At 38.2% G+C, this 18,668-nt stretch overlaps 1 protein-coding gene and 1 long non-coding RNA gene across 3 annotated transcripts; one reads left to right on the plus strand and one right to left on the minus strand.

Moving 5' to 3' along the window:
• Positions 1-1,092: 1,092 nt before the first annotated feature.
• LOC133706778 (uncharacterized) lies at positions 1,093-4,707 on the minus strand. 2 transcript variants are annotated; one of them, XR_009844716.1, is made up of 4 exons: positions 4,468-4,707; positions 4,190-4,375; positions 3,365-3,434; positions 1,093-2,911 (listed from the first exon to the last, which is right to left on the minus strand). It is a non-coding gene; the product is annotated as an uncharacterized LOC133706778 (long non-coding RNA). The 2 variants fall into 2 exon arrangements; XR_009844715.1 differs by lacking the exon at positions 3,365-3,434.
• Positions 4,708-7,390: 2,683 nt separating this feature from the next.
• LOC133706889 (structural maintenance of chromosomes protein 4-like) lies at positions 7,391-18,321 on the plus strand. The gene is made up of 28 exons (XM_062132435.1): positions 7,391-7,721; positions 7,830-7,919; positions 7,994-8,095; positions 8,396-8,572; positions 8,655-8,785; positions 9,199-9,277; positions 9,365-9,522; positions 9,599-9,674; positions 9,831-9,959; positions 10,028-10,172; positions 10,629-10,759; positions 10,987-11,139; positions 11,238-11,427; positions 11,788-11,921; positions 12,308-12,466; positions 13,029-13,334; positions 13,410-13,586; positions 13,773-13,856; positions 13,930-14,139; positions 14,254-14,343; positions 15,069-15,190; positions 15,271-15,426; positions 15,514-15,621; positions 15,711-15,771; positions 17,532-17,666; positions 17,744-17,831; positions 17,941-18,013; positions 18,103-18,321. The coding sequence occupies exons 1-28, from the start codon at positions 7,590-7,592 to the stop codon at positions 18,227-18,229; spliced, it is 3,723 nt and encodes a 1,240-aa protein (XP_061988419.1). The 5' UTR covers positions 7,391-7,589; the 3' UTR covers positions 18,230-18,321.
• Positions 18,322-18,668: the final 347 nt, after the last annotated feature.

Here is an 18,668-nt window from a genome sequence, read left to right on the forward strand (position 1 = left end):
TGATCTTTATTATACATCACCACCATATTTGACATTTATATGTGTTATGTGGGTGAAAACTTTGTTATAAAACTGTTGTAATCTTAGAGCTAATACTTTTGCGCATTTTTGGTTTATGGATCTGGTTATGGATGTATTATGATGAATGATTTTTTTTTTTTTTTTTTGCAAAACAATATCATTGGCTTATACTTTACTTTTAATTAAGCAAAGCCAATGCAAAATGTGTTCTTTGCTTGATCTTTTGAGAGAGATGTTAAGACAAGATAATTTTGCACTAAAGTTTTATAATCTTAGAGCTAATACTTTTGCGCATTGTTAGTTTTTATGGATATGGTTATGGTGAATGATTTTTTTTTTTTTTTGTAGAACGATATCATTGGCTTGTACTTTACTTTCAATTAAGCAAAGTCAATAACAAAGCAATTGCAGTATGAAAGTAAAAGAATAGCATATGGAATGCTTCATTTTTTTGAAATGAGAGATGTTAATTGCCTATATATTGGCATGACACTGTGGTGAAGGATTCCAGCCATAATTTCCTAAAAATCTTAGGATTCAGATATGAGTCCAAATATGAACGGTAATTGTGTTTATAGACTTAAGTGCATCTACTATGGATGATTGGGCACAAAACGACAATTCATTTTTTCAAGTTCATAATAGAGTAGTTGTTCTATCTGAAGCTTGTTCGAAGCTTAGGGATGTGTATAAGAGCATGTTGTAAGCACGGTTCAAACTTAATCGAAATCATGTTAAAATCTCGGCCAGGAATGTGTTTCTAATTGGAATAGGATTTGAAAAAGCAAAGCTTGGTGTCCTTGTAAAAAATCTTGTCCATGATAATATACAAATATTCAATGACATGGTCATGAGTTTAGAATTAGATGAGCTAATAAAGGGGTTGCAACACTTTCTACGAAATTTATAGGATAACAGTATGTCTAAAGCCTGGATGGAGAACAACATCAGAAATGGGCTTGGTCATTCAATTTGTTTGAAGGGAGATGTTACAATCTCCGGGATCGTAACTGGAAAATGACATCATAAAAGAAGAAAGCTAAAGAAAAACTAAAGGAAATAAGAAGATAAAAACTGATTTTTCATTCATGGCCTTTCCACAAGGCAAAACGGTCTATAAATACAGGGCAATAGGGTGCAAGCTGGCACAGGACACTTGTCTAGCAACTATATGTGACTTTTACTAGAAACAAAAAACCTAATATTCCTTCTACTATGCATCAAAACTCAGCGTTTCACACTCCCACAGCAACAACCTAATTAAACTAGGGAACTTAACAAAATGATTCATAACATTTCTTCCCCCTTAAACAGAAACTTGACCTCAAGTTTTACTTTTAGAGTCAACTTCTAACATGCTGCAGCTTGTCCTAAGTTTTCGAGTCCTCTTTAACACCCTTAATCAAATGCCAAGTAACCAAAACAGTAAATCCAATCACTACAGATGCTACAACCTTCAAGTAATTAACGCTATGTCCTCGAAGTGCATTCTCACAGTATGATATTGATTCCGTAACTTTACCTGTCCTGTTATACACATCTGCCAGACGGATGAAAACTGAACCAACAGATGGATGATTCTCTCCTTTAGGAATTTGAATTAGTCAATGCAACTACAGCCTGCAAAACTCTATCTGGTAATAGAATGTTTAATAGGACAGACCAAACAATGTGAAAGCATGGCTGACAGAAGGTAGTTTCCGTTAAACTATTAACAAGAGAAGACAGATGAGCAACAGAGGAAATTGAGAAGGAGGTGGTGGGTAGCTAGGGCTACCCTGAGGGTGATAAGAATGAGTGCTGTAACACCTACCGGAGATCCCACCGCCGTACACCGCCAGACTCACCAGAAAAAGGCCCAATTGCAGGCTCTGATACCAGTTGTTACGATCCCCGAGATCGTAACCGGAAAATGACATCGTAAAAGAAGAAAGCTAAAGAAAAACCAAAGGAAATAAGAAGATAAAAACTGATTTTTCATTCATGGCCTTTCCACAAGGCAAAACGGTCTATAAATACAGGGCAATAAGGTGCAATCTGGCACAGGACACTTGTAACGCCCCAAGCTGCACCTCACCAGCTTAAGCACGTCACAGTGCCGCGAGTCTCTAAAACATAAACCGAACGCTCGATTTACATCCTAGAGAATCGCTAGGCATTTTGTTTGAAAAAATTTTTTGTACAAACACAGCAGAAGTTACAAATATTCTTGAGGTGAAAAACTTGAGTTGCTGAAATCTATTTCATTCGTCCAGAACTTGGATAAAGGCTCACACAAGGTTGAATTTCACTTGAAGAGAATTCAACTAAATGATGACACGAGATTAGATAACCACAAGTTCCAGAACACAAACTTCGAGAAATAGAATTTAGAATAAGGTTCACACGGTAATTTACCGAACTTGTTCTGCACACCCAGCTCCATCCGCTATTGTACCGTCACCAGTGCACAGTACCTGCATTCATACTATTGTAGGGGTGAGCTTTCGTCCTCGCTGCTCAACAGGAACTCTAACTCGACTAGGTTTGAAAATCAACAGATAAATGTTGGAGCTCCAGTATGAACACATGCTTAAACCAAATATTTAAAGGAACGACAAAACTTTAATGTTTTTCAACTTGAAAACTGATGCACGATGCTTAAATAAATACGGCGCCAAATCCAAGTTTTACCTGATGGCCGGTCCCATAGACCCATTACACGACCTTACCTCAATTTAATTTATCACCAGGTAAGTGTAGCGAGAGCGTCCGCTACCTAGCTACACACACGGATCGGGTCGTCATTGCGATCGCTCACCGTCCGACCGGTGTAACTAACCCTCCGGAGGTTTTGGGGATCGAACCCAAGGAAGTCAGAGCCACCCTTCGCTCTCAAGCCATCACATTTCTGGGTAAAGCTATGGTATGTTAACATTTCTCATACATCAACTATTTTTACCATTTTAAGCACTCATGTTACCACTTTGAGGACTAATATTACTATTTTGAGGACTCATATGGTAAACTAAGAAAATTTACCACTTTAAGGACTCATGTTACCACTTTGAGGACTAATATTACTATTTTGAGGACTCATGTGGTAACTAAGAAAATTTACCACTTTAAGGACTCATGTTACCATTTTGAGGACTAATATTACTATTTTGAGGACTCATTTTACCACTTTTAAGGCAATTGTATGCATGTCATACGTTAACACATTATAGAATTTTCCCACATTTCTCACATGGTTTGATTAGTATGCGTTGCATTTGAACATAACCAAACCATACCATCTAACATGCATCATTTAATAACAATATAAGAAAATCACTAACCGAGGAGAGTCCTGAATCCCTACCTAGATTCCAATGCTTTCTCTCATGTACTCCGAGAGTCGCGAACATTCCGCTCCTCGGATAACTGGAGTCCTAAATTCCGACATTTCGATAGTCAACATCTTATTGAACTAATAATTGAAATCCCGACGATTAACAAATCGTACAACAAACTTTTCCTAGTTTGACCAGGAATTGACCAACTTTGACCATTGTTTGACCAATCGTTTGACCATTCGATATTGGTTCGATAATTAACCCAAATTACCGAACATTCACTTGAAGTTTACAGTATCAACCAAATATATACTAAGTGCACCCAATTTACTAAGACCACTCGACATAAATATATATATATATATATATATATATATATATATATATATATATACTTTCTTTACTCTCTACTTGTTATCACTTCAATACTCCTCAATTTTATTTCCGACTCAAATTTCGTAGGATAGCAATTCTAACAGAATTACTATGGACACCCATACTTTCAAACTTCCATACAATGTGCACTCAAAATTACTAAGGACACCCAAGCTTCATAAATTAACCATTTTTCGATTATTTCACAACCAATTCACAATTCCCTATCACAACAGCCACAATTCAAACATGCAACACCATACCCACTCAGCAATGCAACCACTTCCAGTCAAAATATATTCAAGCTTGCTAACTACAACAACTTAACACCCAACACACAATCTAGATAACTGAGCTCCATCACAACTCCACAGTTCATTGCACACACAAAAAATCGATTCCAAAATTTCAAAACCAGCATCAAATTCTGATTTACCCAACAAGAACCAACTTCCACTCAAGAAGTCGAATTATACCTTCGGAAGTGTCGACTGCAACTGAGCCTAACGCACTGCCGGGATTGGGAAAGGGTTAAGCTGATGATCCCACGTGCTACGACCCAAACAGCTTCACAACCTCTCGTCTAGAGCTTCAACTGAAGCCGAAACCAAGACCAGAAATGCCGGAAAAGTCGCCGGCGCTCAAGAACAGCAAAGTCGTAGCTACCCATAAATGTAAATTGTCAAAACTTGATCGAATTGACAAACTAAATATACTGGGGTGTAGATGTTGACGAGGAGAGGAATTTTCATACCACAGATAGCCCAAACGGTGGCCGGATTCGCCTGAAATTGCAGAGGTTGCCGGTGATGGTTCAGGATTCTCGTCGTCGGGTTTTCTTCTCCGTTCAGTGCATGGACTATCTAAGAGCACGAGGGTGTAGGCGACGAAGAGGTGAAGAAGATGGTGCTCGGCCGTCGTCGATCGGTGGCTGGACGAAGTAGCGCCGGTCGGATCCTGTTGCAGGTTTCTGGGTTTCATCGGGTCAGGGAGCTCTGATGCTCTCTCTCGATCCTTCCGACCCTTCCACCACATCAGGCCTATATATAAATTTGTTCTGTTAACAATGGATGGCTAGGATCAAGAGGTGGAGTCGGTGGATGGCCCAGATCGAACCACCTAATTACTATTTCTTTAAGCAATTTCCTTAATCCCAAAACTTCCCAAAATGCTTAAAAATTAGCTTGGGTATCCGGAAAATTTCCCGAAAATTTCCACAAACTCGTCGTGTCGGGTACTTTATTACCCAACTCTTAAGATGAGGATTTCACATTACGAAAATTTCTGAAAATTCTCTCGAGTGCGTGGATAACTATCACGATCATTAAACAATTTCTCGAACGACCTCCACGAAGCTCGACGCACTTTTCCGGGGCTCACAACACTTGTCGAGCAACTATAGGTGACTATTACTAGAAACAAATAACCTAATATTCCTTCTATACTATGCATCAAAACTCAGCGTTTCACACTCCCACAGCAACAACCTAATTAGACTAGGGAACTTAACAAAATGATTCATAGCAGGAGAAAGAGAAAAATTGGTTTCTCTCTACTTACCACCGCTACGTGTGCACCATCAACATCTTCACTCAGGCTGTGTTTGTTTCGTGGAATCTGGGTATTGGGAAAGGAAACAAGGAAAGTGTTTCCTTTCTTGTGTTTTCCTGTGTTTGGGATGGCCAAGGAAGGGAAAATGATTCCCAAAGGAAAGGAAAAAGAGGAGGAAACTGGTTTCCCCCCCCCCCCCCCCCCCCAAAACGGCCCCACCCACTTGCAAAATTATATGACTAAATTATCCCTGTTCAAAATCATTATTTGCTAATATAACCAACTGTACTGGTTGTTAATTTAATGGAAACTAAAATGTGTATCTGACTACATTCCTAGTCTTTCCAAACACTGGAAAAGAAAATTGATGGGAATTGCAATTTCCCATGCCTATGGAAAGAGCAAGGAATTGATTTTCCTTTCCTTTTCTTTCCGCGAACCAAACGCGGCCTCAAAGTGATCTTTCTCCCCACCCCATATGATAGTTTCATTGCTCAATATGACTCCCCTACTTCTATAGAAGCGACCTCAAGAGCATCAATAACATCCCCTAGTTTCATTGTGACCTGCTTAGTTTGGGATTGATGTGCTGTGGGAAGATGCACTTCCGAATTTGCTGTGAGAGGAAGCAGCTGAGGTGTTTGGTAAACTGTTTTTAAAAGTGCTGTGAGAATGAAAAGCAATTTCTTGGTGTTTGGTAAGTTGCAAGGTAAAAGTGCATTGGCTGGGTATAATTACCAAAATGGTCATACATGTTAAGATATACTACTAAAATACATAATTTTGTTTTTTGATTATGTAACCAAACCAAATAAAAGAATTTCTCATGTATTATCATTGTACCCTTGCTTGGACCGAATAAAAGATTTAATTTAAACCTTTCAATTTGCATATTATGTTTTACTATTTGGGTATCCCTTTTCTTCTAATGTATGGCACTTGATCACATGTAAATATCGAAGCTTGAACATGAACACCATCGATAGCGCCAATTAGTGAAATGTATTGTTATAAGTTATAACAATATATTTGATCAAGGTTGTTCCACTTGATACTCTGCCTGGTAAAGAAAAGTACATCTTATATTAGCTGTAATGCAAATTCTTCACATCCCAAGGGAAGAAGGGAAGAAGTGAACGCTTTGATACATTGATAAGTTGAAAATTCGGGATCTCACAATTGCAAGATAATATAATCAGAGAGTCATATACGAAAATCTAAAATCTCAACATCACCTCATAAAATTAGTAAGGTGAAATTTTACGATATCGGTAATTATTAAGGACCTCGGGAATAATTATTGAGATTTTTCATAAGGTGAAAACCTTGATTTAAGAGTGTGGTAATAAAACACACGACACGGCGAGTTCGTGAAAATTTTCAGGGAATTTTTCGGACACCCGAACTATTTATTATGAATTTCCGAAGTTTGGGAATTATGGAAATTCATTTTAGATAAAAAAAAAATGTCTTGATGCAATCTGAACCGTTGAAATTAGCACCGCTTGATCTGAGCCGTTGAAAATCATTCAAAGGAGACTATATAAGGCCCAGATCGTATCTGACGACCCACAACTGTCGAGAAGGTTTTAAAACGCTCGACCCGTTTTGGCGACCCGTCGACCGACGATGATGACCCGACCGGAACTCCCTTGTCCGGCGACTTCACGGCGGCACACAGGTCACGTTCGACGCGTCTTGTCGTCATGGTTCCACCTGTGGTCATGGATCGTTCATGCATGGAGCGAGGAGAGATAATCGAAGCCAGAAAGCTTCGAGTCTTTCGGAGGTACCGACGCGTCTTCGGGTCTTTGAACGAATGTTGTTTTTGGGAGGTTTCGGATACCGCCGCTGTTACTATTTCCGGCATCAGTTCTGGAGTCTCTTGCCTCTTCTCCGACGTTCTGAACACAGTTGCACCTGGTCAAGCTTAATCCATTGAATCGATGGACCGATTTGAAAGAATTGGAATGGGTGAAGTTGTGGGGATGATGAACAACGAGGGAACTTTCCTCGAGTTGCCGTGTTCTTGGTCGGAGAATTGCTAAGGGGAGAGAAGGTGAGACAGTCACAGAGAGAGAGAGAGAGAGAAAGAAAGGATGTTGGCGAAGGAAGAGGGAGTTCGACAGAACAGAAGGAATGGTCTCATAAAAGCACGAGGACAATTTTGGGAGTTCATTAAATTTCATTAAAAATATACTTTTGGGGCCGTTTCTACTAGGGCGGGTCCCCTAGAGTATTTTTACCTTTGGGCGTTTTATAATTTCAGATCCCGCTCTTACAATTTTTTACTTTCCCGCTCTCGCAACCTTCCTCAGTTTTGGGATGGAATCGCCGCCGGACAAGTTCATGGCCGATGGCTCGGAGTCGAGGAAGCCGAGGCTGTTCATCAGGGAAATGGTTATGAGCAACTTCAAGTCTTACGCCGGTGAACAACGCGTTGGTCCTTTTCACAAGGTACGGTTACGGTTAGGGTTAGGGTTTTACAATTCTCCAAATCTAAATATTTTCAGAAGAGTTCAATGTTGGTTTATTTACTTGTTTTTGGCTCTGCATTGGATTCAGAGCTTTTCTGCTGTTGTTGGACCTAATGGGAGTGGGAAGAGCAACGTCATAGATGCAATGCTCTTTGTATTCGGAAAACGAGCAAAGCAGGTATATCAATCAACTACACACATTTTCATTTTCATTCATTTTTATGTTCCTAATTGTGCAATGTAATTGTCTAGATGCGACTTAACAGAGTTTCGGAGCTCATTCATAACTCCACTAATTGCCACAATATGGATAGTGCTCGAGTTTCTCTTCATTTCCAGGAGATCATTGATTTGGTAATTATAACCTTTTCACTTTTGCTTCTTCTTTTCTTTGTGCTATCTGATTGGGATTTTAAGAAAATAAAACAAAAAACAACAAATTTCAACTAGTAATTCTCAGTTTTGTAAGTTGTAACTACTACCTCAGAAAAGCAATCACTTTAACCTGACCTGTAAGCCTCTCCTGAGGTTTTTACTTTGGTACTTAATTAGTATTCAAAGTTGTAGGATCGATTTATAGTTTTGTCCTCCTTGGATTAGGTGGGAGGCTGCTAACGAAATCAATTTAATGATTTTTGTTTGAAATCGTTACAGGACGATGGGACGTTTGAAGCTGTTCCAGGAAGTGATTTTGTAATCACTAGGGTAGCATATCGGGATAACTCCTCCAGGTATTACATCAATGACCGTTCAAGCAATTTTACTCAAGTTACCAAGAAACTGAAAGGGAAAGGAGTTGACCTGGACAACAATCGCTTCTTGATTCTTCAGGTTTGATATTTGACATGCAGTTCATCCAGTTCGATTCAGATTGTCTCGCCATATTAACTGTTTTCTTCTGGTTACTTATCAGGGTGAAGTTGAGCAGATCTCACTCATGAAGCCAAAAGCTCAAGGATCTCAGGATGAAGGCCTCCTCGAGTACCTTGAGGACATTATTGGGACCAGCAAATATGTCGAAAAAATTGACAAATCTTATAAAGAGTATGCTCTAGTTCATTGAAAAGCTTACATGTTAATCCTGCTCATATGCACCAAACTCTACTTTCAACCATGCTTCCTTGCTAGTTTGTCTAGGAAATGAAACAGTAAAGGAAAATATCACATGTATGACTGTTTTACAGAAAAGATGAATGATTATTGCTCTCTAGCATAAAAAAGTAAGTTGATGATAAACATACTCATGCTAAAGTTACCTGACTTGAGAGAGAACTTAACCACTTGCATTTCATTCCTTTTTTAAACAGAATTTTCTTGATCTCTGCTGGTCACCGCAGAATGTAAATTTTGCTATGCCATAGTTCTCAGAGGACATATATATATATATACAGAGTTTTTTGATATAGAATTCCCATTTTCCTAATTAGTGTGCATGATTGTTTTCATTGATATTGTAGGATAGAGTCCCTAAATGCGAAAAGATCTGGTGTCGTGCAAATGGTTAAGCTGGCAGAGAAAGAAAGAGATGGCTTGGAGGTACATACAGTTGCACATAGGTAGATTTACAGCTCCATATACATTCCATTGACCTTGTTTTGATAAATGTCATGGCTCATGAAACAGGATGGGAAGAATGAAGCGGAAGCTTACATGCTGAAAGAGTTGTCCCTTCTAAATTGGCAAGAGAAAGCCACACAATTGGCTTATGAAGATACCTCTGCAAAAATGCTTGATCTGCAGGAAACTATAACCAGCTTAGAAGAAAATCTGAACAATGATAGGTAAACTTTGTGATACTAGCTAGTATGGAGTTGATTAAAAAATTGTTTCTGATCACGATATTGGTTACCGTTTCAGGGAGAAGATCCAGGAGCGTCATAATGCACTGAAGGAGCTTGAATCTGTGTACGATAAACATATGAAACAAAAAGAGGTTTGGGTTTCATGGATTTGCTTTTGCAGAAACCATGATTGTGGCAATGAAATTTGAATTTTTTTTGGTTCTTTCAGAAAATGTCTGGGAGTATGTCAATTCAATTGTCAAGACACATATACTAAATTCTGTCTTCTCATTTGAATGACGAACCAGGAGTTGTATCATACCCTCAACAGATATAAGGATGAATTTAAGCATCTTGAAAAGGAGCGTGCAAAATATCTCGTGAATCTGCAATATGTGGAGCAGAAGATCAAGAAACTCGATGAAAAACTTGAAAAGGTAGAGGAATACATTCTTTACTTGAAGTTAAGACAGATACATATCATAACATTTCTCTTCAACTGCAGGATTCATTAAAGATTAATGACAGAGAGAAGGAATGTGAGAACTCGACTAATGAGATCCCAGAACTTGAGAAAAGTATTCCCCAACTGCGAAAACTCTTGTTGGATGAAGAAAAAGTCCTGGAGGAAATTATTGAGAATTGCAAAGGTTCTCTCTTTGCAATTTCAATTATTATTACTACTATTGATTTTTTATTTATTTTATTATTTTTTATTTTTTGCAATTTCAATTAAATTTAGAATTTTGCTCTTTTTACACTTTTAACCTAGTTTCAAATTTCTCTGATTTTATTATGTTGCACTTGGTTTGATATTTGAAGGCTAGCATAAGTTACTTTTAAACTAGAAGTAATGGTTCTATGGGTTTTGGTTTGCATCTTTATGGTTTAATGGCAATGAACCAAGGCATAACTCCTGTTTGCTTAATTGGTGTAGATGCTTATGTGTTTTTACCAATCTCTGTTATGTAATGTTTCATCTTTGGTTGTGGAACTATGCTAACTTTATAAAAGTTAGTAAACCTTTCAACATTATCGATATCAAGTCTTCATAGCATGGTGCCAGCTTTCTAATATGTTACGTGCTTTCCTCCTCTTGCAAGCAGGGGATACCGAAACATATCGCTGTGAGCTTACAACAGTTCGTTCCAGATTAGAACCTTGGGAAAAACAGCTGATTGAGCACCGGAAGAAATTTGATGTTGCATATACTGAACACGAGCTTTTGGATGAAAAGGTGAGATTGCTATATTAGTACTGAGACTGTTTCAATTATAACCTTCTATGCATCTCTAGGTATGCTAAGTGTCTCTTCTCTTTTGAAGATTATTTAAATGACAATCTTCCTGTGTCTAAAATCTAAGAGAGCTCCTTTTGTTTTGCTCCTTGGATTGAAGAACTTGTACATTTTATGTTGAGAAGGATTTCAAGTATATGGCTGAAGGAAATGACTAATTGTTTCAGCATCAAGCTGGTCGTGCAGCTTTTGAAGACGCTCGAAAGCAGATGGATGATATATTGGGAATGATACAAACAAAAACTGCAGACATTGCAAAAATTCGGTGTGAGCTAGAAAAGAGCGAGTTCGAAAGGACGGAATACCGTAAAGCAGAACAGGTTTGTATTTTTATTTTTCATAATTGAATTTTCATTAGTTCTTTCTTTTGGTTATTACTTTGCACAAAGGCATGCAGTAAGAAAAGGTAATCTTGTAGGAATACATCAAAGAACAAGAAGCTCTCATACCTTGTGAACAAGCTGCAAGACAGAAGGTTGCAGAACTCAAGCATCTTCTGGATTCTGAAAAGAGTAGGGGAAGACTTTTAAAAGCAATTTTACAGGCTAAGTTGTCCAACCGAATACCGGGAATACATGGCCGACTGGGTGATTTAGGTGCCATTGATGGTGAGTGTTCTTAGCTTAGATGCTAGTTTAGTTACTGATGACATTGCTCTGTTCAGGTTTCAAATGTTACATTTAACTTTTGCTTATATATATATATATATATATATATATCTGGGTTATCATTCCTACTGTTATCGACAAATAGTTAAATATGTGGAAGTTTAGATCTATGCACAATGCTCTGTGAAATATCTGGGGTCTCTTAGATCCATGATTCATGTGCTTGTGATGTTTAAGTGTTTAACACATAATATAAATTCGTAATCTGTTATTCATTGATTTACATTGGCACATTATTTACATACACTCAGCTTAGTTTTCTGGAATTAACTCTTTTGGCAAAAAACATTGGCTTTGCAGAGCAATATGATGTTGCCATATCAACGGCTTGCCCTGGACTTGATAATATTGTGGTGGAAACAACTGGTGGAGCAATAGCTTGTGTTGAGCTACTCCGAAGAGAGCATCTTGGTGTTGCTGATTTCATGATAATGGTACGAGTACCATGTTACAGTTTTCTGCAAAATCCTAGATCCTGCAATTGAGTAACTTCTAAGCACCCAAAATAGCTTTTGTGTGGGAGGTGGTTTTAGGCCAGATGCCCAGATTCATTAAAACAGAGATATTTCAGTTGTCTTAGGCTAGCTTTTCATACATGCACCAAAGAGAAACACAAAGTGAGTTGCCACATACAAAAGTCTTTGGACTGGATACTTACTGAAGATGCTACTAGAGTTGTATATCATCATTTAGATCGAGGAAAATTATAGTTGTTTCAAAACATTCTAGATTTGTGTTATACAGTATTGGTTGAATGCACTGCTTGCAGTTTTATTTGTGAGTAATGGAACTCTGACTTCATATACATTTAATAACTCAGGAAAAGATCACTGATTGTTTACCAGTGAGGAAGGAGAATGTAAGAACTCCAGAAGGAGTTCCACGCCTTTTCGATCTAGTTAGGGTTGAGGACCAGAGAATGAAACTTGCTTTCTTTAAGGCATTGAAGAATACTGTTGTAGCTAAAGATCTAGATCAGGTATGTTCCGACTTCCACATGTATTCATCTTATGGTATCCGTTCAGTTGAGCATAACTTCAGAACCAAATGGCTCCATTTTTAACTTTAATTTAATTTAATGTAATTTTTTATTTTATTTCTTTTATTTGTAAGTATACTTGTGCTTTACTTTTTGTTTTGAGCCGGAGGCTTATGAGCTTATTTTTGACTTTCTAAAGTCTTGGTTTGGATTGCTCGGATGGTACTTATATACGGCCATTTAATTACTCTGTCAAGTCTGAAAAGAGTTTGTTTTGTTATTTTATATTTGCGTGATTTGATTCCACAACAAACATGAAAATTGCATCTATTTTGGCTGAAGTAGTGTTTAGCATATACTAAAATGGGTGGCTTCTATCTTGGGGCCATTTTAGCTCTGTAATATGGTCCATACTTTATGTGAACATTCATACAGTTTAAACGCAAAAGGGGAAATTTCAATTTTTCAGTGCATTAGATTTACAATGTCGAGAAGTTTTGAAGTTGGTCTGGAACTAGTTATTGATCCACCTTTTCTGGCACAATTTTTTTTCCAATTTTAGGCAGAACGTATTGCATATGGAGGAAACCCCAAATTTCGAGTGGTAACACTCGATGGTGCAGTATTTGAAATATCTGGTACTATGAGTGGTGGTGGAAGTAAGCCATGTGGTAGTAAGATTGGCCGATCTATATGTACTACTGTAGTGTCAGAAGAAGCTATTACAGATGCGAGCAGGGGGCTTGCTAGTATGGCTGATAAATTAAACGATATCCGCCAACATATTGCTGATGCAGCAAAGAGATATCAAGCCTCTGGAGATGCAATTGCACACTGGGAGTTGGAATTAGCTAAAAGCCAGAAAGAGGTAATTCTTAATGTGGATTGTCGAACCTTGTGTATATTTGAGAAGCTATATTAATACAAGTTTTTGTTCGAACAGATTGACAGTTTGAGTTCACAACATAGTTATCTTGAAAAGCAAATTGGTTCCTTGGAGGCTGCATCACAGCCGAAGAAGGATGAGCTTGATCAGCTAAGAAAGCTTGATAGTATCATTTCTGCTGAAGGAAATAAGATCGACGAACTCATCCAAGGATCTAAGCAGCTTAAGGAAAAGGTGAAGAACTCATTTATCAATTTTGTCCTGGCAAGTAGCGGCCTCATCATGTTGAGTAACTAAACAACCAAATACTGTGCACCTGTAAAGCTATGAGTCAGGAATGACTGGAACTAGAATACAATATAACGCAATTGTTCAATTTCTTTCGAGTGCTTGACTATTACTGCTTTTCTCTGTTTTTAGGCCTTGGAGCTTCAGCATAACATAGAAAATGCTGGTGGGGAAAGATTAAAAGTACAGAAGTCAAAGGTCGATAAGATTAAGTCCGTAAGTATCTTCATCACTATGAACTATCCTACCTATGGAGTGTTTGTCCTAATTCATCCCAATCAATTGTCAGGATATTGATGAAAAGAACACTGAAATCAATTACTACAAAGTCCAGATTGAGACTGGCCAGAAAACTATAAAGGAGTTGAGAAAAGTGATTCAAGATTCAAAGAAGAAGAAAGAACGACAAGACAAGGAGAAGGAAACGTTATGTGAAAATTTCAAAGAAAAAGAAGAGAAGGCATCTCTAGTTCAAGAGAACTACGTGGAAACCCAGAAGGTTCACATTTCGTATTAGCTTGTTTTATTTGAAATTTGTGCGGCTGATTGATAACAATATAGATTTTTTTAGATAAGTCAAAATCTGACGTATCATATTTCTGGTCTTGTGCAGCTGATTGATAAACATAAAGACGTGTTGGATAAAGCAAAATCTGAGTATTGCAATATGAAAAAGACTGTGTATGAATTGCGGGCATGGAAGGTATTGTGATGAAAATTAAAATGCATATGGTTACTATGAATCATTCTATCTACCCATAGTTGATACCATTTTGACATACCAGAGGTGGTAACTATGCCATAACAGTACATGATTATGATCTGCAGTGCAGTGAGCAGAACCATAGAATTAGTAAGCGGTATTATTCGCCGTTTGCTTCTTCATCGATCATGATCACTATGTGTGGCATGGTACCGATCTGGTACTTAGAACTATGCTGTTATTGTTTTTGTGTGTGTACATAGGGAGGATCAAGAGAGGACCTCCTTAAACTTGAAAAGTAAGGATGTTTTCATTTTTAGCATATATTTTAATAATCAAAACCACTCATTCTCTAGTCACCTACACACATATGAATCCTACAAAAAATTAGCCAAACCGGAAAACGTTTAACCATTTGATTAGCACAATGTTCGTTTTAATTTAATCTAACAGACTATTTATTTACACAATTTTCAATGACCAAATGATTATGGATTTAATTGATTTTTTGTAGACACAATTCTTGCATAGGAATGTAAATGATCAACGGTTAAAATCATTGAATTAGGTCATATCCTAGTGTAAAATAGTAAAAATCCTTAAATTCTTACAGTACGGATGTTCTCTCTTGATCCTCCCTCATATATATATATATATATATATATAATCCGCCAACACCTCTTCTCCAATTAATACAATGAAAATTTCCTCGGTGAGTGTCACAGGATAAAGCTGAGTTTGAACTAGAAGATATGAAGAAGAAATACAAGGATCTGAAATTTGAGGGGAAGGCTTATAAGGCCAGGCTTGATAAGTTGCAAATTGCCCTTATAAAGCATATGGATCAGTAAGTGGATCTTAGGAAATACTTGTTCAGAATGCTGTATTCATGATTTTAAAAATATTAATACTACATTATGTTTGCAGAGTTCATAAAGATTTAGTGGACTCTGAAAAGGTTCAAGCAACCTTGGCAGATGAGCATCTTAATAGTTGTTGCGACCTTAAAAGGGCCATTGAAATGGCAGCACTACTAGAAGCACAAATGAGAGAGATGAATCCAAATCTTGATTCAATCTCAGAGTATGTGTTGCCGTTATTTTTTAGTGGAAAATTAAGCTGATTTGGTTTATATGATGCGAAGCTGTTCTAATTGCTTAAATTTGATAGGTACCAAAGAAAGGTCTTATTATATAACGAAAGAGTGGAGGATCTGAGTATTGTCACAAAACAGCGTGATGACATAAAGAGGCAGTATGATGAATTGAGAAAGAAGAGGCATGTCACCTTTTTGTTTATATTTTATGGTTGCATGCTTTGTAATATTGGAACTAATAACTCGTCTGAAATTAATATGATTTGTCTAGGTTGGATGATTTTATGGCAGGATTTAATGCAATATCTATGAAGTTAAAGGAAATGTATCAGGTCTCTCTCTCTCTCTCTCTACACACGCACACACATATTTCTTTATTTTGGTCCTCTGGTCTTCAATTGAGCATGTTCAGCAGTTTGAATTAGCATAGGGGTTGCTTTTGCTACTTTCCCTCTGGTAAGCTGGTAGCAAATGCACATTTGGAGAAGGGAAAAATGCACCAACAGTGTTTGGACACTGTGAGGATTGTCAAAATGATACCTGAACTTACAAAGTTATCAATGTGATATCTGGACTCATATTTTCGTATCAACGTAGTACCTACGACCAAATTCCGTCACGGATCCGTTAAATTTAAGGGTAAAATTGTCTTTTTACACATTTTTATTAAAAAAAAAAAAACAGAAGAAATTTCTTATTTCTTCTCTCTCTCTCCTCTCACTCTCCTTCTCTCCTTGCCAACACCACCGCAACCATCAATGTAATAAACGATGATTACATTTTTTCATGTTCATCTTCTCAAACCCAGCAAAAAAGCAAAATTTTTTCATGATCAAAATCCCAATCCAATAAGTTCATACCTAACATTTCTTCATGTTCATATTCTCAATTGTTCATGTTCTTGATTGGTGGCAGTCTGCCTCAATTGGTGGCAATACCAACAGCTGCGGCAAGGACCACGAGGTCCGCGCCCCGAAGAAGCGGCCGAGCATTGGATCCACGAGGAGACCCGCTGCCTTATCAGCTTTCGCCGCGAGATCGATGACCTCTTCAACACCTCCATTCTTTGTTATCGTTGCTGCCGCCTCCACAGGTCGCCACCGCCCTTGAACAGCCACCGCTAGTGCACCACCACCAACACCGCCCACCCAACCCGATCTGGAGCGTCTCTCTCCAACAATCCGCGTACCAGATCGAAACAGTAGCCAGACCCAACAGCAGCGGCCATGGAAGATTGAAACAGCAACCTGTCCAAACCATTGGTAATGCTGCCGCCGTCACTGCAAGCCACCGCCGCGGTAATCGAACGCCCACCGAACCCAATCTAGAGCCACCCCCACCAAACGTCACCCCCGGTGCGTTACCGTCTCCAGACCCGATCGAACCGGCAACCAGATCCCACTCCGGCAACCATGGCGATCCGATCTGATCCCATACTCCTCTCAACCCTTCAACCCACTTACCTTCATCTCCCACAACGAAACAACCTCTCCAGGCCGCCATTGGAGCCCTCAACACCATGAATTGAACATTGAACCTAGCACATAGAACCCAAGCATAACACCAGTCCAACAATAAGGCGTACTCGCGCCGTCGGGGAAGAACTCCGAAGAAGAAGAAGAAGAAAGAAAGAAATAAAAAAGAAGAAAGAAAGAAATAAATAAAAAAGAAGAAAGAAAGAAAGAAAGAAAGACAAAAAGAAGAAAGAAAGAAAGAAAGAAAAAAAAACTTTTGAGGGTAAATCGGTCTTTTTGCCCTCATTTTCGGCCTCACGTGCGTTGCACGTGCAAAATTTAACGGATCCGGGACGGAATTTGGTCGTAGGTACTACGTTGATACGAAAATATGAGTCCAGGTATCATATTGATAACTTTGTAAGTTCAGGTATCATTTTGACAGTCCTCACAGTGTCCGCACACTGTTGGTGCATTTTTCCCTTTGGAGAATGCTTTTGATTGACTTGAATATTTGATTTGGATGAACCTCCATGTTGGTATGTTACTGCTGGTTGCTTTCTTTAGTTTGGTGAGAAAATTGACATTGTTTGTTACAGGCTTACATTTTCTCACTTTTGTCATATGTGCACGTATAGATGATCACGCTGGGAGGTGATGCAGAACTTGAGTTAGTCGACTCCCTGGATCCTTTCTCCGAAGGTGTTGTCTTCAGCGTGAGACCACCAAAGAAGAGTTGGAAAAATATTTCAAACTTATCTGGTGGTGAAAAGGTAACTCTGAGTCGTGCTGACTGCTTGTTTCTTGGATTAAAAACTGTATAATTTTGGTCCATCTTACACTCTTGCAGACATTGAGCTCATTGGCTCTCGTGTTTGCACTGCATCATTACAAGCCTACGCCTCTTTATGTCATGGATGAAATTGATGCTGCCTTAGGTAATTTTGAGCCGAGTTCCTGTCATTTTCCTCTGAATTAAGTTAGTCTGTTTTCAATATTCTTTGGCCAGCACTCATTTCTCTTGATTTCTTTTGGCGTTCAATGTAGACTTTAAGAATGTCTCCATCGTTGGTCATTACGTGAAGGACCAGACAAAGAATGCACAGTTCATAATCATAAGGTTGGTTGAATACTGCTTTTAATTTGGTGGTGAATTGTTTATATATACCAGGTTCACTGATACTGAAACTATGTTTAATGCTACTGCAGCCTTAGAAATAATATGTTTGAGCTAGCGGATCGACTTGTGGGGATATACAAAACTCATAATTGCACAAAGAGCATTACCATCAACCCAGGGAGTTTTGTGATCTGCAATCAAGCTGCTCAAGAATAAGGTTTGACCTGGCGATAAAAATGACTGATGCCTATGGTAAAAGGTTTGATTACTTGTTCATGGAACCAAGTCTTTTTTTTTTTTTTTTTTTTTTTTTTTTGTAATTTTTGCTGGCACGAGCAATTGATTCTGTATACAAGTATGGTGAAACAAACATGGGATAGCATCTATATCTATTTACTTCTGCAAACATACTAAGAACCTGTCGACTTTCGTGTATATATCGACATTAAATCCACTACACATGCAAATTGTGGACTTGTTTTTAAAGTTTTAAAGCGTTCTGCTTCTAGTCAGATCGTGTAGAAAACAAAAGTCCCAAATAAGGAAGGCAACCTTTCCCTACACACTAGAGTCAATTGTGCCAATAGCTTAGAGAGCAGAAATAGTGGCAATGCCGTCGAAGGGGAAAACCCAGCATAGAAGAGGAAAAGAACCA

Source organism: Rosa rugosa, chromosome 4 (genome assembly GCF_958449725.1).
Source record: "Rosa rugosa chromosome 4, drRosRugo1.1, whole genome shotgun sequence".
Classification (NCBI taxonomy): domain Eukaryota; kingdom Viridiplantae; phylum Streptophyta; class Magnoliopsida; order Rosales; family Rosaceae; genus Rosa; species Rosa rugosa.

Bases quoted from the DNA above. Each gene is read 5' to 3' on its own strand.
- LOC133706889 (XM_062132435.1), top strand. From the start codon at position 7,590: ATGGAATCGCCGCCGGACAAGTTCATGGCCGATGGCTCGGAGTCGAGG. The intron at 11,922-12,307 runs GTACGAGTACCA...TTAATAACTCAG, and splicing joins TTGCTGATTTCATGATAATG to GAAAAGATCACTGATTGTTT. The intron at 13,857-13,929 runs GTAAGTATCTTC...ATCAATTGTCAG, and splicing joins AGGTCGATAAGATTAAGTCC to GATATTGATGAAAAGAACAC.